The 21057-nt window shown below is 29.4% G+C and overlaps 2 protein-coding genes across 3 annotated transcripts in view; one reads left to right on the forward strand and one right to left on the reverse strand.

Annotated features, from left to right (window-relative positions):
* Nucleotides 1-15731, reverse strand: part of LOC113375350 (serine/threonine-protein kinase tricorner) — a 55341-nt gene extending 39610 nt beyond the window's left edge. The window contains exon 1 of the mRNA XM_026615297.1: nucleotides 15463-15731. The gene's annotated coding sequence lies outside the window, so the exon portion shown is untranslated. The remainder of the gene's footprint in view (nucleotides 1-15462) is intronic.
* Nucleotides 13898-19442, forward strand: LOC113375368 (transcription initiation factor TFIID subunit 11-like). Of its 2 annotated transcripts, none has more exons than XM_026615312.1 (4): nucleotides 13898-14063; nucleotides 18479-18878; nucleotides 18944-19128; nucleotides 19222-19442. In XM_026615312.1, exons 1-4 carry the CDS (start codon nucleotides 14057-14059, stop codon nucleotides 19353-19355), a joined length of 726 nt encoding a protein of 241 aa, XP_026471097.1. In that variant the 5' UTR covers nucleotides 13898-14056; the 3' UTR covers nucleotides 19356-19442. The 2 variants fall into 2 exon arrangements, with proteins under 2 accessions (XP_026471097.1, XP_026471092.1); XM_026615307.1 differs by lacking the exon at nucleotides 13898-14063 and adding an exon at nucleotides 16800-16929 and having other exon boundaries at nucleotides 19222-19441.
* The last annotated feature ends 1615 nt before the right edge of the window (nucleotides 19443-21057 follow it).

A 21057-nucleotide genomic window follows, 5' to 3' on the forward strand; every position in this document is an offset into this window, starting at 1 on the left:
TAGCAGATGTTTTAGTCGATATTAGGTTAGGAACTAAAAAAGAGTGGATTTTTGTTAGGAAATCAAAGAAACTAAAATCTTTATTCCAAAATGCATTGTCCATTTTCATCATTGACTTTTTGTCATCTTTCTGCATCATCATCTCATTTTCAAAAAACTTCTGGTTTTTATTAAGTTAGGTCTAATTTGACACCATCATTAATTTTTTTTTATTCAAGAAGTTTTGTAAAAATCGAAACAACTAGTGGGGTGTATGACATCGTGCCTTAAGGCAAATTGCTGGAACTTCCCGTACCGTAACAAATGTTCGAGGAATACTGAATGTTTTCAAATAGATTATTATAAATATTGTAACATTGTCTAATATTCATAAGAATTATATAAGCTGAATTGCAAAGTTGAAATTATTTGTTCAAAGTATATTAGAACTTTAGTCAGAATTAAAAATAAAATCTGAATAATTTTCGATACAAAAAAAAAATTTGAAAAAAAAATTGAAAAAAAAAATTGAAACAAATTTTTTTTCCATAGTTAATTATTTTGTTAAAACAAGCAGAAAGTTCTTTGAATAACTCAAATCGGACGCTTAGTTCTCTCAAAAACTCCATTTTATGCACATTTAGCTCTGTATCTCCAAAACGACTGGACCTGCCTTTCCCAAAAACTAACCACCACTTCTCCCTATCATTACAAATTGACTGTTTTTTGGATCATTCAAATCAAATGCTCAGTTCTCGCAAAATCTCGATTTCTATTTTCTGCACTTTATGCTCTGTATCTCCGAAACGGGTGGACCTGCCTTTTCCAAAAACTAATCAGCACATCTCCTTATCAACAGGAATCGAATGATTTTTGAAACATTTAAATCGGTTGATCTGTGCGCCCGAAAACGTGGACGAAATATTGTATCCATACATGCATACATATACACACACACTCATGGAAAGAGAAAGTGCGAATGGGACTCCGCTCATTTAAAAGAGTATAAAATCAATGTAAGAACGATTCATTCTAGACATTCTAGATCCTCCCCCAGACCAGAAGCAAGGTCATAGCGGAGGTTTTAGTCGGTATTATACCCAGGCGGTATTGAGTCCGACATACCCAGACAAAAGACCTAGCCTGGGATGCGTGAAGGCATTTCTTTCGCTATACAAAAAAAAAATCACACACACGCACACATCCATTTTCTCTGAGGCATGCCAAAATGTTCAGAAACCTTCAAAACGTCGAGAAATGCAAAAATTTTCAATTTCGAATTTTGGACGATGGTAATAACCTACTCTACGTGAAGTTAATATTTTACGATTTTTTTTTAATTTTTGCAACTTACTCTACAGGAAGTTAAGACTAATAGCGTACATTATTATGTGTTTGCAGAAACAATTGGAAAATCTCTAAATATAACGCAAGTATGATAAGATTACAGTGAATTGTCACATTATGAATCACTATTTATTTTAAAATTGTGAAAACTGAATATAAATATTTATCAAACACATTTTTATTTATTTTTGTGTGATTTATTCTCGACCGACACTTCCATAAAACTAATCACTCTAACAAACCACTTTTTCATTAATTAATTTATATTATAGTTTTTTTTAATAATTAGTATCACGAGCAACTGGTAATAACTGAGGTAAGCAACGACTAGACTAATGAACGCATACGATTCCTATATTAGCTGAATATGCATGTAATGATTATACGTATGATAACTTATCACATATATTGCGAGATTATTTGAAAAGTAGATAAGATTTAATATTAACTATAACACATGTGGCCATTTTAATGAAAAAATACACATTTTTATAATCAACAATAATAATGGTACCCATGCTTTTTTCTGAAAGAAACGCATGAGTCGCCTTTGGATTTAATATAAAGGATATTGTATCTCAATTTTATTAAATGATGTTGAAGTTACAAAGGTTTACGTGAAGTTTGTCTCAACCTCATAATTATTAATTTTTATTATTTAATTTATTTAATTTTGTTTAATTATTATCCTCATAATTATCAGTGAAATTCAATAATTTTTTCAGTAAAAATTCAAATCACATATGAATCATAAATCCTCCAATATTGCCTTATATACCTGGTATAGAGCTCGATGAAGGGACAAACCATAGTCTCGAAACATTTGAAACGTTATCACTTAATAAAATAACCTCGCTAATAGTAGCAGCTTGATGTCAAGCAGCAGTGACATCAGCTTTAACTTGGAAATATAGATGCAATATGTTTCCAAGTGAAAATAGCCCTCACCCGGCATTGCTGCATAAAACAAATATTCGCTCTATTTCGGAAATTGTAATAATAAAATTTGTCACACAACACCTTATGGGACTCGTGTGCTTGCAGTTCAAACATTGTTATATAAAAATTTAGAATAGAGAAATATTCTTTCTCATAATACTACAGAAACTAGTGGTGTATGCCACCGTGGCATAATGAATTTTTCGAAGAATTTTAGAATTTTAGCTAGAAACAAAATTTAAATCTGAATTATTTTCAATATTCAAAAACAAATTTTTTTTTGGAGAAAAAAAATTTGAAATTAGTGGGACGCATGACATCGTGCCTCAAGGCAAATTGCTGCAACTTCCCGTACCAAAATTTTTTTTTTTTTAAAAGATTAACATTTTTGAAAAAAATTTACTCTGAAAAAATTAGATTTTTAAGAAACTGTAAATTTTTGATAAAAATTTACTTTTTTTGAAAAAAAAATAATAAATAAATTTATCTTGAAATATTTTGGAAATTCAGAACATTTTTTCAAAGCAATCGTACTGTTTTAACTGCATAGAGACGAAATATCGAAGCGCGTAAGCGCCGCGTCGCCGTCTAACGGATAAACATTGGTACGGAACCCATAGGAATGTAAACAAAATTTATACTTATTGTTAAAATCTCTATAAAATATCTGATAATTTGATGTGCATATGTCCTATACAAGATCTCCGAAACCGCTAAACCTACCTTCATGAAAATTTGATCAGTTCTTCATCTTGTTAATACAAGTAAAATGTTTTTTGAATTATTTAAATCTCCGACGCTCCGTTATCTCAAAAACTGAAATACCATTTTTGGCACTTTTTGCCCCATATCTCCGTAAGGGCTAGACCTGCCCCTGCCAAAATCAGCACGTCTCCTTATCAGTAGAAGTCGAATGTTTTTTGAATTATTCAAATCGGTTAATCCGTGTTCGCGAAATCTTCGACAAAAATTTGTATCCGCACACACACACATACATCCATTTCTGCTGAGATATGCTAATATGTTCAGAAATCTCTAAAACGTAAAGATATATAAAAAAATGCATTTTCGATTTTTTGCGATTACTATAACTTAATTAACACTACGGGAAGTTAACTAGTAGTCTTTTACTATTTACTAACCTAGTGTTGCTTATACTTCCCCCTGTTCTAGACTTTTTTATAGGTTTAATATAAAATAAAACCATTTTTGGACACGTTAATAGAAAATTAAAAAGTAAAAAAACACATTTTATTTTCCAAAAAGAATTACTCTAAAGTGCAAGGAAGGGAACACACTTGTTGCGTTCGGCGCACAGCTATTGACGACGGTCTCACGCAACATATGCGTGCAGATTTACTGAATATTATTTTATTATAATATTCTAGCCTATTGTAGAATGAATTACTCTTTACTATTTACTTATAGTATAGTGCTATTTCTTTGGTTGAAAAGCCTCTTCAAAATTACAAACAAAACACTTATTTTTTTCTTGCCCTCTAATTATTTTAGTGTCATATACCAAATCAAGTTTATTTCATAATATTTTTTATCAAAATATTACAGATTTTTTAAGTCAAGTAATATAAAGCAGTGGTATAAAATTAAAACGAGCATTTGATTTTAACAGTAATAACATATCCCCGGAAATATTAAAACAACATTAGTTGCCAATTACCACTAATTGCATACGAATAAACAATAATGGTAGTATAATTGTACGTCATCAGCCAAAATCAGGGTTTGTCAACTTTTAGGGAAAAAGCACTTTATTGTTGTTATCATAATCACCAATATAGAAAATCTATAATAAATGATACTATAGATTTTTTTCTGTAATATTTTTATTTAAATTCAAAAAATATACAGGGTATTTTAGAACTCAAAGTAAAACTGAAACAGTGAGTAAAATGCACTTGCAAAAACCATGTTAGTTTTAGGTTATTATTATTTTACTCTATTTTTTTTTAATTACTTAAAGAGTATTTTACCATTTCCTAACTTTTAAAAGTTGCCAACATGACAGTGCATTTTTTTTTAAAAAAAGATACTCTTTTAAAGTAGGCTAATGTTGAAAAGTTGGGGCAAGTTTTAATTCTTGAAAAGTTGGGAAAATTGTGTTATTTTTAACTGTGGTCCTAAAAATTTTATTTACGACTACGGATCTAAAGCTTAAGTGAACAAAATTAACCACAATAACCGAAAAATGTTCACATTTTTACCAAAATCTACTACTCGAAGATTAAAAAAATGGCCTTACGAACTAAAATGAAAAGTAGGTATCTCATTGGAGATAAACTCTTTAAAGGCACAAAGAACAGCATCACGATGTATTTATTTTTAACTTAAATGCCATCCTGTACGATAACAAAACAGTTATTTTCAATCGCGATGAACCTTACGGTCACTCTTTTTTCAATATGTTGCATATGTTTCCGAGTCCTCATTTTTTTTGTTGAGTTTACTTATAACTCAACATAGTTATTGTTTATATTTAAGTTTAAACCATTTTTCAACAAGTAAATATATAACTCTACTTATTCTTTATATATAATTATATTTTTTCCTTTTGACATATAATAGTATATGTATATTTACACATTTGTGTCATGATTCGCGTGGGTTGCTTTACAATTGCGAAAAATGAAGTTTCAAGGGCGTCTAAAGCGAAATATTGATTTTATTGGCTGCCCACGCAAATTTATATGCCTCTTATCAAATAATAATCTTTTATAGACACATCCACTAAATCGAGCAAGGCCAAGTCAATTTAAATGAAAGACCTCTGAAATTAACACAAATGAAGTGTTACATTAGAACCTCATTATAAACACACTAGTGACTAGAAAAAAAGTGATTCAGTTCCAATTTGATGGACTAACAATAAATATATTTGATAAAGAAGTACTTCTTGATTTCTTGAAAAATATAATAACTCAGAACTACCAAGTCTTAATCGAATCTACGAGTTCTTCTAGTTTTTATTTACCTGTCAGCTTTTCATATCCTGAGTTTGCTGTGTAAGGAAATTGACAGGAAAATAGAAAGAAAAAGTCAACTCACGTCCGCAAAAGTGTTGATTATATTATTCCTTAGTTGATGATTTTATTATTTTAAATAGATATACCTTTCTATAGTAGATATTTAGATATAGTGCAGTAAACGGAGCGTTTTAGGTCTGAATTTTTTTACTGTGCTCCGAAATGAATGAAATTTTGGAATTAGGTTCATCTTACCCTCAAGTTGAAAAGTGAAAACCATTCGGGTTGCGCCATCACCACCCGGGGGAATGACACCCCTTTTCAATTGTGTAATTACATTTTTTTAAAATAATGTCGAAAATCGATAGAAGAACTAATTATAAGCAAAAAATGTCTTTTATAGTTTTTCAAAAAAACTAATACTTTTCAAGTTACTGGCCACTAAAGATTCATATATTTTTGGCGTTTTTCTTCGTTTTTTTGCAAATATCTCCTAAAATATACATTTTAACGAAAATCTTGTAATGAACAAAATAATGTCAATAAAAATCTTAATAAATCGGTGTTACATAAAGTCTTCTAGGAAAAATATTAAGCAAGACTTGAAAGAGCAAAGTCGTTTTTTTATTTAGTTCAAGATTTAATTGTTGTATTTAAAGCCATCTAGTGGCGAGGTTTTACATTTTATACAATTTAGTTAAATTGGGTTTTATAGTGCTTAACATGAGCTTTAAAATGAGTGCTGCTACAAGTTTTTTGCGTGTAAAATGAGTGAGCTATAATGCAAATAAGAAGTATATACGAGGTTTTTTTCTTTTAAATCATATGGTTTAATAAGCGCCATTTCCACCAGAATTAAAGTAATTCACATTCCATCTAGAATTTACTTCATTATAGACATCTTGATGGATTCTAGCAGATTCACTACTTTAGTACAAACTATTTTCAGAAAACTCACGATTTTATAAAAACTTTTTTCTCCAATTTTTTTAAAAATCTAAATTATTTTCATTATATCTCAAAAAGAATAAAATATACGTATAAAAACATATAGATAAAAATCAAAGGGATCTTTCTGGCTTATTATTGTTTTTTATTATTTTTCTTTCACACAAAAATTGACAGACTTATAAATGTTTAAAGACTGCGCAAATTGGAAAGATTTTTTTTAATAAAAACGTGAGTTTTCTGAAAATAGTTTGTACTAAAGTAGTGAATCTGCTAGAATACATCAAGATGTCTATAGTGAAGTAAATTCTAGATGGAATGTGTATTACTTTAACTCTGGTGGAAATGGCGCTCATTAAACCATTGATTTAAAAGAAAAAAACTTCGTATATGCTTCTTATTTGTATGATACCTCACTCATTTTACATGCAAAAAACTTGTAGCAGCACTCATTTTAAAGCTCATGTCGAGCACTATGAAACCCAATTTCACCGAAATGCATAAAATATAAAACTTCGACACTAGATGGCTTTAAATACAACAATTAAATCTTGAACGAAATAAAAAACGTCTTTGCTCTTTCAAATCTTGCTTAATATTTTTCCTAGAACACTTTATGTAACACCGATTTATTAAGATTTTTATTGACATTATTTTGTTCATTACATGATTTTCGTTAAAATGTATATTTTAGGAGATATTTGCAAAAAAACAAAGAAAAACGCCAAAAATATATGAATCTTTAGTGGCCAGTAACTTGAAAAGTATTAGTTTTTTTGAAAAACTATGAAAGACATTTTTTGCTTATAATTAGTTCTTCTATCGATTTCCGACGTTATTTTGAAAAAATGTAATTACACAATTGAGAAGGGGTGCCGTCCCCCCGGGGGGTGATGGCGCAACCCGAATTATTTTCACTTTTGAACTTGAGAGTAAGATGAACCTAATTCCAAAATTTCATTCAATTCGGAGCACAGTAAAAAAATTCAGAGGTTATACCCTTTTTTCCTCTCCGTTTACTGCACTAATATGAGTTATACCAATCCAGTATTGCCTGGTACATTCACTCCATTATTTAATAAATAGTGTGTGAGAAATTCTGTATGTCAAGGATTTTGTTATAATAGATAATTAAGGGGAAATAACTTACTAATTCTTAATTTGTACCATCAACGTTGTGAATATATAAATAAAGAATTATAATTATATATAGTCACAAGCTCCTAAATATTTTTCGAGCTTTATACCATTTGCATAAGACAATATTGGAGAATTTGTGATCACATAAATCCGAGTTCAAATTTACGTTTTGTGCGACTTGATTTCAAGCGGCAGTGATATCCGATTTCACATAAAGCAAAACTTGTGAGTCAACTATTAAAAAATTGTGAAAAAAAATAGTAATTCCACTATTATACAAAATTTAAAATTAAGAACATGAATATGAATGAAATATGTTTTCAAGTGCAATGAGGGTAACCTTTGTTTTCTCACATAAAAACATTACAAATGAAAAAAAACTAGTGGTCTATGGCATCGTGCGTTAAAGCAAATTGCAGGAACTTCCCGTACCGTAATGAAATATTCGAGAAATTTTAAACGTTTTCAAATATATTATTACAAATACTGTAACTTTCATTATTTTTGCTATCTTGTTATATCTGAGCAAATCAAAATATCTGAGTAAATTATAAATCAATTTATCTCCAGAACATTAACAATCGTCATTTCATTTCGAATTCAATTTCAAAAAAAAATAGTTGCCAAATTTACACAAAATTGAAACAGTGCTCCCATATAGTCACAGTCTAAACGCATTTGCAAATAATTCTGTGCGACATTTTCACTTATACTGTGCTTAGCTTGGCGGCATTTCACATTTTTCAATAGTTTTCACAAAATTGGAAAAGTGCTCCAATACATAAACAGTCTACTAAACGCACTTGCGGAAACATTTGTACCAGAGTGACGCTTAGACTGTGCTTAGCCTGAGTAATTTTTTGAATTTTTAATCCAAAATTACAAAAATATTTTATAGAAAATAAAAAAAAGATGTATTTTTTATCCTCAAAAGCAAAAATATTTTATAGAAAATAAAAAAAAGATGTATTTTTTATCCTCAAAAGCAATTGTTTTGTCAATATAAGAAGAAAGTTTTTACTCCGTTCTCTCAAAAACTCAGGTTGTATTTTCTGCACTCTTTGCTCCGTATCTCCGTAACGGCTGGACCTGCCTTTGCCAAAAACTAATAGGCACATCTCCCTATCAATAGGGATCGAATGTTTTTTAAACCATCCAACGTGGACAAAAAAATGCGGACATACAAAACACACACATACACATCCATTTTTTCTGAGGTATGCCAGTAAAATGTTGAGAAACCTTCAAAACGTCGAGAAATGCAAAAATTTTCTTTCCGATTTTCGGCCCATTACTATAACTACCTCACGGCAAGTTAAAAATGTATTATTAGGAAAAAATTCTAATGACTTCTCAATTCTTGATCTAATAACAACTGTCCCGTGCTCTAAGAAATGATAAGAAAATGATTTGGTTCGTGGTCTAGATGTTCTATTTTATGTTTTAATTTATTCTTAGCGTTTATTCAAGTTTCAAGAAGCAGGTAAGACGTTCAGTACCAATATATCACGAACATTACTTGGAAAAGATCTTATCATAACATTTTATGTTAGTTCAATGACATATGACGCTTGGAGCACAGTCATCATCACTCGGGTAAGAGACATGGATTGTAGATGGAGAGCTAGGATATAATAAAAAATTTATATAATTTATATTATAAATGATTGTATAATATTGCAACCAATAACATATATAAAAGGATATATTTATTATCTACTGGCAAAAGCAGAAAGTAGATGGTTTCTAAATGTAAAGGGAAGACTACTACTATATCATCGATCACTTGGAGTAGAAAAAGTACATAAAAATGACAGCAAATGCGCAGAACATAAAAGTGATCACATGTATAATACATCAGATGCAAGATAAAAATATTTGATTTGAAAGAATAAAATCGAGTCCCACATAAGAGAAATTTTCCTTGAAGAAACGAAAATAATAATGTGGTGCTATAGAAACTATAAATTACATATTTTTAATTTTATTTCCGAAATAATAAATTTATGACCAGCTGAGAGCATTAATTTTCATAGCACGTAAACAATTTAAACTTGACTTTCAACATGATTTATAATGAGCACTGACTTCTAAATTGCCGTAAGGATCATTTCATTTTATCTGTAGGAAAAATACCAAATTTCTAAATAATACAAAAATTTAAATAGAGAAAAACAACTATTCTGATATAACTTGAAAATTTTGACTCAAATATCTTTTCTCTTTATACGTGTGTACTAAAAATTTTACCTAAAAAATTAAGGATAACCAATTGGGTTGCCAATGATAATGGTCCTAATTGTTGTTCAAAAAGCAATAAAAAATGAGTGCGCGTAAGATTCACACGCGGTTGAAGTAAAACTTTTTTGCTATCGTATGAGATGGCATTTAAGTTAAAAATAAATACAACATATAACAATTTTCATTCATTGACTGATGGTAGTATTTTTTTTACATTTTTGTTGGCGATATTATCTCATTCTTTGAGCAGCTGTAATATTTGTCTTACCTAAAATATTTTCTATTTTAATAACTTTAAAGACTTATAAAAACTACGAATAATATAGAAATCATTTTTAATCAATAATCTTACATTTAGTTCACGAAACAAATGTGTAATTTATTTTATTATTTTCAAAGAACATGGTAAAATATTCTTCTGATTCAGGCATTTTTCATTAAATCAAGGTTTGTATTACGATGTAACTTTAAAATGCTTATTTATCTATGCCGATTTGCTTGTTGATATCGGTACGCATACAACGTTGATGCCGGTACGCATACAACGACAGATCTCTATTCGTATAGAAATGATATCATCGAGAGCGAATGACGAACAGTTTGGGCGTAACGCAATTTCCGTTGCATTTTCACTAATTTACGCCCTAGTCGCGCCTAAAGAAGTTTGACTCCAAAAAATCATTGTTTTGTCAATGAATTTCGAGTTGGCTTTGGCGTGTGAAAACCAAAATAAAAGAATTGTGACTTGTCGACAGATTTTATTTAATATAGATTTATACTTTCTACAAACATTATTTTTACTGAATACTTCTTTACATGTCGACGAAATTAGCACATTTTTTTCCTAATTTTTATTAAAGTTCAGTTCAATATAAATATTTTAATAATTTCTTAGAATTTATATTGGAGTATAATTGTATATAAATATGTCAGGACGATGACTCGAAGGCTCACAGTCAAATATTTATAATTCCTGATAAGCAAATAAGTTGTATATATAAAAAAATATTACATTGCAAATAAGAATACCCGCGAAATATGCGTCAATACATTGCAGATAGTATTTATCAAAATCGTTCATTATTTCCTGTGATATATATATATATATATATATATATATATATATATATATTATCCTCGTCCAATCTAATAGCATATTGAAGACGAATCCACCGACATATTTTTATATGAGAAATCCTGAAGTAAATCTTCATCCTCATCCATTTCTTGTCCTACCAAAATATATATCACTATAGCAATGAAATAACCAGGTCAACAACCCCAAAATTCGTACACATGGGATACAAGGGGTTGGAATCCCTTTTGTTATAAAAAGAACTACTACACCACTGTACTGGTGGGAAACTAACTACTTGTAATATCGGAGATGGATACTGAGATATATTCAATGAGATGGTTTAGAATTGTTAGAAAAATGAAAAAAACTAATGGTGTATGGCATCGTGCCTTAAGGCAAATTGCTGGAACTTTCCGTACCGTAATGAAATATTCGAGAAATTTTAAACGTTTTCGAACATATTATTACAAATACTGTAACTTTCATTATTTTTGCTATCTTGTTATATCTGAGAAAATCAAATGTAAATCATAAATCCAGAACATTAACAATCGTCATTTCATTTCGCATTCAATTTCAAAAAAATATTTAGCTAATTTTGCACAAAATTGAAAAAGTGCTCCCGTATAGTCACAGTCTAAACGCATTTGCAAATAATTCTGTGCGACATTTTCACTTTACTGTGCTTAGCTTGGCGGCATTTTCACATTTTTCAATAGTTTTCACAAAATTGGAAAAGCTCATCACAAGTGCTCCCGTACATAAACAGTCTAAACGCACTTAGGTAAACATTTGTACCAGAGTGTCGCTTAGACTGTGCTTAGCCTGGGTAATTTTTTAAATTTTTAATCCAAAATTACAAAGATATTTTTTGGAAAATAAAAAAAGATGTAATAATTTTTTATCCCCAAAAGCAATTGTTTTGTCAATACAAGCAAAAAGTTTTTTTAGATCATTCAAATCGGACGCTTAGTTCACTCAAAAACTGCCATTTTTTGCACATTTAGCTCAGTATCTTCGAAATGGCGGGACCTGTCTTTGCCAAAAACTAATCACCTCTTCTCCCAATCATTACAAATTGAATGTTTTTTTAGATCATTCAAATCCTATGCACCGTTCTCTCAAAAAACTCGATTTGAATTTTCTGCACCTTTTTGCTCTTTATCTAGGGTAGGCAGGACCTACCTTCGCCAAAAACTAGTTAGCACATCTCCCTATCAATAGGGATTGAATGTTTTTTAAACCATTCAAACCATTTAGTTTCTGAGGTATGCCAAAATGTTCAGAAACCTTCAAAACGTCGAAAAATGCAAAAATTTTCATTTACGATTTTCGGCCCATTACTATAACTCACCCTACGGGAGGTTAAATATGTGTATATACATTAGGGTGGTCCTTAATATGGACATGTTCAAATTGTATTACTACCGAGTTATTGTTACTTGAAAGGAGAGAAAAACAAGTTAGAATAGAACAAGAAAAATACTTTAGAATTCACTCCTTTTGCCCCTTTGTGAGTTCTGAAATTCACTTCACCCAAGTATTACAAATTACAATTTTACTTATTACATCGATTGTCTGTATTTTCCTATCAAACATGTTTTGGTCATGACATTGAATTTTTTGCCTGAAGCTATTGATTAAAAATGTATGGAATATTCTGTTCAGCATTCGGATTGTTGAGACGTTATTAATATTGAATCACGCACCTGTAATTATGATTCATATGGACAATAATTTTATTTCATTCATTGTTGGTCGTTTTAAGTGATTTTTTTTTCAGAAAAATATAATAAAAGACTCGCTTGTTAGATATATATTTGAATATTAGGGTGGTTCTTAATATGGATATTTTTGATATTTTTGCTTCCAGGTGATTCCAAATTGATAAAAAAAAAAAAATTTCTAGCTCTTAATATTAACTCTAACATGGTCCGCACTCCAACGAAAGTTTCTTGGTTCTATGATTTGGTATATTTATTAAAAATTTGGTACTGGTATATAAAGTAGCTCATATGAATTTTTAGTAAATTTTATCTAGTTTCTGCTAAGCTAAATACATCACAGTGCGCAAAACAAAATTTTCATGTAATTCATTCAAACGTAAAAAAGTGTCCCGAATCCATGTATTTCTCAATACATAACATCGAGTTCCCATAGTTCAATATTTGAAAAAAAAATGTATTGGGGCATATAAAACAGTTTATACAGTCTATATATACATTAGGGTGGTCTTTAATATGGATATTTTCGAATTTCTTTGGTTCCAAGGTGTCAAATGCTTCCAAATTGACTCTAAAAAATCTCTAAAAGTTTTAGCTCTTATTATTAAGTTTTAGATAGTGCGCAATTCAATCAAAACTTCGTATGTAAATAGCATGGAAAAAATTCGAAAATTTTGAAAATGTTTTTTAGGTAACGCCCCTTGGCGGTCAAAAATGATCATTAGACATATGCACATCAAATTATCAGATATTTGATAAAAATTTTAAAAATGTGTACTAATTTTGTTGGGTTCCGTACCAAGATTGTTAATTTTTAAAGTTCACTCATACGGTTCAAACAAATTTCAAAATTTTCAGAATTTTTTTCTCAAAATTTTCTAAAATATACAAAGTTTTATACTTGAAATATGAATTTTAAATTTACAATTCAGCTTAAAAATGTATATATTTCAAATGAGTTATTCTAATCGTAAGAAATATATCCTCAGATGGATTCATTCGGCACCTCTTGCTAATGTAAACTTTCTCAAGTATTTTGAGCGATAAGATCGACAATTTTATGAACGATAAAATATATAGTGATTATAATTATCAATTTGAAAATGTTTAAAACAATTGTTATTGATCATTGATCAATATTTATTGATTACTGATTTTTTTCCTCGAATATTTAATTCTGGTACGGAAAGTCCCAGCAATTTGCCTTAAGGATTGCCACGATGCCATGCACCACTAGTTTTATACATACATTCTCTCTATGTAGGTATTATACATACTTTCTCTGTATTATATTTAATTTAGTGTTATTATTTTTAGTATTTGGTATTTCCATTTTCAGACAATGAATTGGTAAATTCATTGTTTCTTAGCATAGACAAGTAGAAAATATTTCATAATGATAATAATTAATACCTACGAGATAAGATAAGCAATATGAAACTGTAATAAAATAATATACCGTATAACAGTCTCAGATGAATCCTGAATCTAAAAACATGTTTTATTTCGAAGAAAAGACCCCAAAAAACCCAAAATGTGAAGACAAAAGTTGTAATAAGTGAAAACAAGTTGAAGGCATTTTTTTATAATGATATAATGTAATAAAAATGTGTAATAACTTTATCACGAGGACAAGAACTATATTATAATTGAAGACAAGTAGAAAAAATTCAACAATTATGAAAGGTAGGATAACTAGTTGTAAGTGGCATTTTGCCTTAAGGTAAGTTGAATGAACTTCCCGAAATTGGTAATAATTGACTTAATCAACCGAAATTGAGATTTAGATATTTAGATGAAATTAGTTCAACTGCACTATTACATATATCATATACGTAGTTCCTGATATTATTAACTTCCCGTAGGGTAAGTTATTGTAATCGTCCAAGAATCTAAATTGAAAGTTTTTATATTTTTTCACGTTTTGAAGGTTTCTGAACATTTTGGTAATCCTCAGAAAAAATTGATGTGTTTGTGTGTATGTATGTATGGGTACAATTTTTCGTCCACGTTTTCGGGCGCGCGGATCAACCGATTTGAATAATTCAAAAAACATTCGATTCCTATGGTTAGGGAGATGTGCCGATTAGTTTTTGGCAAAGGCAGGTCCAACCATTACGGAGATTCGGAGCAAAAAGCGCAGGAAATAGAAATCGAGTTTTTGAGAGAACGGAGTATCCGGTTTGAATGATCCAAAAAATATTCATTTTGTAATGATTGGGAGAAGTGGTGATTAGTTTTTGGCAAAGGCAGGTCCAACCGTTTTGGAGATACCGAACTAAATGTGCAAAAAATTGCAGTTTTTGAGAGAAATGAGCGTTCGATTTGAATGATTGAAAGAACTTTCTGCTTGTTTTGATAAAACAATTGCTTTGGGAAAAAAATATTTTCTAATTAAGTTCTAATATACTTTAATCAAATAATTTCAACTTTGCAATTGAGTTCATATAATTCTTATAAATATTAGACAATGTTACAATATTATTGATAATCTATTTGAAAACATTTAATATTGCTCGCACATTTCCTTACGGTACAGGAAGTTCCAGCAATTTGCCTTAAGGCACGATGCCATACACCACTAGTTTCAGAAGGACTTCAAACGTCGAGAAAACATAGAATCACAAATAGGATTTTATATAAAACATAAACTGCTCCTTCGGAAAGTTAATAAATAATATAAATATTGAAAAAGTATAAAATTTATTAGAAATTTATTAGAAAAATAGAATTAGAAAATTATAGGTTGATTTTTGTAAATTACGCAAAAACAATGTTATCTATACCGATAAGATAAAACAAACACTGTGATGTGAATTATAGTGAAATATTATATTAGACTCCAAACAGTCTTGCATATTGTTTGATAAAGAAAGCACATTTTTAGTGAAATTTGTCGTTCTGGTACACAAGTGTGGTATTATATAATAAAAATAGACTCGATCTATAATCCAAGACCAAGCATATTTTACACAAACGATTAAAATATACATAATTTAAACTGCATTTTTCACTAAAATTAATGCACATTATAACTAAACCAATTAGTTAAAAACAATTAAAACTAAAAAATAGTAAAACTTACCTTTCAATATTTCGTGGACTATTATTACGACACCTTTCCAGTAATCCAAGATCCGAATTATTTATTTGTACACCATTATATTATTTTTGATATTACACAATCTTAACACAGATTTATTTAGTGCAAAAACACACATACAACAATCGCTCGAAATTTTATTAAAAGTCCGTTTCGGATTTTCTCACAATATACTCCGAATACAAGCGGAGTATATTGATTTGTTTAATTTAACAAACACTCTTATTATTTTAAGCACTGTAGAGAATTTTAATAAAAAATATAATGAAAATAACGGGATTTAATACACTGAAAGATGTCCGAAAATCTATAGACGTCAAATGAATATAAGAACGAAGTAAGAGGAATGTTGTGTGTTAGAACGGTGTTGCCAATTGGAGAATGTTTAACAAACAAAGATCTTTCTGGCATTCTCAAAATAACATGGACGACGTTTACCGATTTGAAATTTTGTTTAGAAAATAATAAACCACCCATTAACTACCATTGAATATTTATAAATTTACTTTAGATTCATTAACAATATTTTATTTGTACACATTTTTATATTTTTTTGCAGACTTATAAGGAAGAGTTACTAACTTCACGAAGGAGAAGTTTATGTTTCCGCCAAAAAATCCGATTGGCTAATTTTTTTTGGCTATATATATTATGTCCTTCTTATATATTACATATTATATATTATTGGCTATATATATTATGTCTTAATATTACGGCCCTATGACTGGCCTTTTAATTTTATAAATTTATCAAAGTTTGAAAAAATGAGTAGCGTCAAATTAGACCTATTATCTACATTTTCTCAAAAACGCCTGAACCAATTTCAAAAATTTAAAAACTTAATAAGAACTATCGTTTATCACTTTTGCGCGTCGATAGATCGAGCCGTTTCTTTGTAATTAGCAGAAAAAAAATAATCCGTCCACGTTTCAACCAAAAACTCTAAATCGATTTAAAAAAAATCAGAAACTATTCGAAAGGTATTATTTGTGCTGATTAATTCTGGACAAAAATTGGCCGAGCCGTTATTGAAAGCGAAAATTTATTTTCGAAATAAACAGTTGAAAATATTATCTAAATATCTAGATTTCAATTTCGGTTGATTAAGTCAATTCTTACACATTTCGAGAAGTTCATGCAACTTGCCCTAAGGCAAAATGCCACTTTCAACTAGGTATAATTTTTTCACATTTTGGATAATCAGTTACAAAAAATGTAAAATTTATTATTACCATAGATTGAAGAATCTGCAGTTTGAGAACATGTGTAAACACAAAACTTCTAGATGACATCTGCCAAATTCTTAGGTTATGTTATGGAAATAATAATTTTTTCTAAATAATTTTGTATTGGATGTTTTCTATGATATGCGAAAAGAAAAATACGTGAATTTATATATTTTTCTGGTTTATATCTTGTAATCAATAATGTCGTGTCAACCTTCTACAAGTAAGCATGTATTTCATTCAAATTATAATGTATATAAAATAAATACAGTGGTAACCCGGTGTACGAGTCTATTTAGTGTCTTAACCACGCTCGTATGTCGAGTTGCTCGTAACTCGAAGCATTTTTTTCATATAAAAATATTCAAAGGCCATTAATTCGTTTTAGCACTGTGATTTTTGTTAGGTTTTTTAAGGTTAAAAATAAATTAACTATTGACTAATCTAATTATTACTTCTTTCTGTGCATTTATGGTATAGCAAAAATGATTTAGACATCATTGAACGACTCCCATGTTTGAACTGTTGAAACTTTTTCAGGTTGATTTTTGTCAACAATTTTCAGATAGGTTTTTATAAATTGTTGCAAGACCCTTAGCTGGAGTTATACCCTTTATCATGCCTTTATTATCTCTGTATTTAAACACCAAACATATCTATGGGGGTCATCCTCATACTATTCAATAATTTTACACTTTAGCTCAAGAGATATGGCCCTTTTGTTTAAACCCACATTTATAATATATAACTGTATAATATCAATATTAATGTATAGTCAAAATTTCAAACGTGAATTTTTTTTTTCAATATACTCAAGTGGGTAAATCGTTCCTACACAATTAATATTAATATATAATTGTAATGATTATAAAATAATTTATTACCATACAACAGCCAGAATATTTTGATGCTAGGAAAATCATTGTTATGAGTGATGAAATTTTTCATTTTTCCTTTTTGCCATTAACATTTTTCTCGAATACTTTTACTTGCTTAAATCTTGTATCTCAAATTTTGCTTGAATATCAAGTCTGTATTATCTGCTTGATGCAACATAATGAGTTGTTTTGCAATATCTACAGTAATATCCACTTTAATTTTAAATGTTATTCATATATATACTAGATGACCTGACAGACATTGTCTTGTACCCACGTACACAACTTTTTAATATCTTATACTATTATTTACCATTTAGCTAAAAATAATAATTATTGTCAATCTGCCATACATATACTGTATCTTATATTATTTTAATTTCTGGTACAACTCAACTGCGTTTTGGCAATAATAATGTAGATATTTCATTTTTCTTATTCATAATCATGAATTTATAATACACATTCTAATATTGTCTAGGCTCATAAGTAAATTGAAATTTTTGGCACATGCAGTTTTCATTTGTTTCCAATGCCAGATAATGAATGTCTCAGATATTTTCAATGTCCAAAAATGACATGTCGTTTTTTGCATTTTTTTCCATAATGTTACTATATTTTTAGAATCACATACATCCAAAAAAATTCCCTTAACAAACTTTAGAAAGATTTATCAAAATCCGAATGACCGTTTAGGAGGAGTATCTTTTCATACATTATTACAGAAGAATTTTATATATGAGATATACACTTCTTATATGCAATTTCAAATCAATTCAAATCTATTTCAATTTTCCCTCAATATTTCAAATTTTTGAGTCAATGTCAAGGATCGATCTAAAGATCGCTGGCGAATGAGTTTCAATTGAAAATAAAAGCTCTATTAATTTCCAGGTTCATCAATGCAAAATGACGATGACAAAACCAATAACGACAGCAGCTTTGAATTTGATAACGATACCACAGGTGCAAATGCAACTGACTTAAATACTTCAACAGCTGATTCCGATTGCCTGGATGAAGATTCAGATTCTAGAGAAGCCGCTTTAGCAATCGAAGAAAATTTACTAAGAGACGATAACAATGAGGATACAGAATACAATACACCTGAGAAAACTGTTAAATTCGCTGAGGAACATACAGAAATTAAAATGGAAAGCCCTGATATCATCTTACCTCAGTTATCGGATGAAAACATGACAGCAGAACAGAGAGAAATTGAGGCTGAGAAAGAAAAGCGTAGGGAGCTGAAGAGCAAACGGGAACTTGAGGAGGAGGAATGTGAAAAGATGCAGTATGTGCCTGAAATGATAAAACTTGTTAACAGATTTAAGGGTAATTGATAATTAATTTGTTTAGAGTTCTAGTTTCTAACTTCACTGAAGAGCAACTTAATAGATATGAAATGTACCGGCGATCAACATTTCCTAAAGCAGCTGTTAAAAGATTAATGCAAACTATTACGGGATGCTCAGTATCACAAAATGTTGTTATTGCCATGTCGGGGATAGCAAAAGTTTTTGCTGGGGAAGTTGTCGAAGAAGGTGGGTAAAAATCAAACAATGATCAAACAATATTCTATTTTATTATTGATGAGGTTGATAGAAAATTTATTTGGAATTCTTTTTTATTTCTAGCCCTTGATGTAATGGAAGAGATGGGTGAAACGGGGCCACTTCAACCTCGCTTTTTGCGCGAAGCAGTCAGAAGACTTCGAAATAAAGGTCAAATACCAAAAGGCAGGGCTTACAAAACAGCATATCGATTGTGAATGCATCACAGAAAAATTTAATATGAACTAGATAAATAAGTTTTTTTATCCTTATGAAAATATTACATCCAATTAAATTTTATGGTGGATGATAGTAATAATTTAATCTTAAAATTGGAAGAATATTAGTTGAATAATGGTTTATGATGAGTATATTATGTTTGTAATATAAATATGGCTCAATTTTTTTGTATGTTATTTACTTGTAAAATTAATTCAATAAAATGATTTTTTTTTATCAATTGTATGATATACTTATGTTTTTCAGGATACTGTATATTTTATTATAATTAACTTCCTGAAGGAGAAGTTTATGTTTTCATCGAAAAATCCGATTCGCTAATTTTATGTTTTCTCGACGTTTCAAGCCATTCTGAATCGAATGAGACCAAATTTGGAAAAATGTGTGTGTGTGTGTGTGTATGTGAACAGATTTTTTGCCGTAAATCGACGTTTTCTCAAAAACGGCTGTACCGATTTCAAAATTTTAAAAGCCATTTGATGTATCTCAATCTCTATCGTTTGTCAGTTTTGTGCCACGATCGCCCGAGCCGTTTCTTTGTAAATCGCAAAAAAGTGAAAAAAAAAATCCGTCCAAGTTTTGGTCCGCAATTCTGAATCGATTTTAAAAAATCAAAAACTGTTCGAAGGATATTAATTGGGAATGATACTGAAAATAGTTTTAGGCGAAAGTCTACCGAGCCGTTTTTTATAATTAACTGTTTATAAAAAATTTAAGCCGATTTTCACGGAACTTTTTTTGGCAATAAATATATATATATATATATATATATATATATATATATATATCATAGTCTTATAGAACTTACTGAAATATTACGGCATTACGACAAGTAGTTTAATGTTAAAAATTCATCAAAGTTTGAGAAAATATTATAGTCAAAATTAGTGTCAAAATAATTAATATAATTACAATTAATTTAAATATGTTTGAGAAAATTCTATTCGAAATGGCAATGTTTAGATTCAATTGAAAGCGATGACTTTATTTGAGAAATAAACAGTTGAAAATTTTATCTAAATATCTAAATTTTAAATTCAATTGATTAAATCAATTCTTACACATTTCGGGAAGTCATGCAACTTGCCTTAAGGTTAAATGCCACTTTCAACCAGTTTTCATCAACTTTACGATATTCTGATGTTTTTTAAGATAACGTATATTTTATTATAAATTTACCAATAATTATTTATTTCATAAGATACCGTGTATTTTATAATGAATTTACCTTTTTTATTCAATGTAAATTATTTAATTTAAATAAAAACTGGTTATCAAGTTTTATATATATAAAATTGTTTTACTGTAGAGAAGTACATATGTTTAACACAACCGCCTAAAGTGCTACAAACAAAACTAGTGGTGCATGTTATTGTGCCTTAAGGCAAATTTCCGTACCATAAATTAAACTTTCTTAAATGAACTACAAAATCCCCGGGACCTGTCTTTCCGAAAATTGTATCAGTCATTTCGCCAATACAAATAAAATAATCATTGAAATCGGACGTTCAAATTACCATTTTTGGCACCTATGGTTTTGCCTTTGCCAAAAACTAAACTAGCACGTCTCCCCATCAATACGAATCGAATGTTTTTGTATTACTCAAATCCGTGTTTCCGAAATCGCCGACGAAAATTTGTATCCGCATACAAACAAATATACATTATTTATAAGATATA

The sequence above is a fragment of the Ctenocephalides felis genome, unplaced genomic scaffold, assembly GCF_003426905.1.
Source record: "Ctenocephalides felis isolate EL2017-DRISC unplaced genomic scaffold, ASM342690v1 CF-g0.4_SCAFFOLD_00845, whole genome shotgun sequence".
NCBI classification, from domain to species: domain Eukaryota; kingdom Metazoa; phylum Arthropoda; class Insecta; order Siphonaptera; family Pulicidae; genus Ctenocephalides; species Ctenocephalides felis.

What these genes read in the sequence shown, in the direction of transcription:
- LOC113375368 (XM_026615307.1), top strand. Translation starts at nt 16,908, where the DNA reads ATGTCGTGTCAACCTTCTACAA. An exon ending in GTCGTGTCAACCTTCTACAA is followed by an intron (nt 16,930 to 18,478) that starts GTAAGCATGTAT and finishes ATTAATTTCCAG; the next exon opens with GTTCATCAATGCAAAATGAC. An exon ending in TGGGGAAGTTGTCGAAGAAG is followed by an intron (nt 19,129 to 19,221) that starts GTGGGTAAAAAT and finishes TTTTATTTCTAG; the next exon opens with CCCTTGATGTAATGGAAGAG.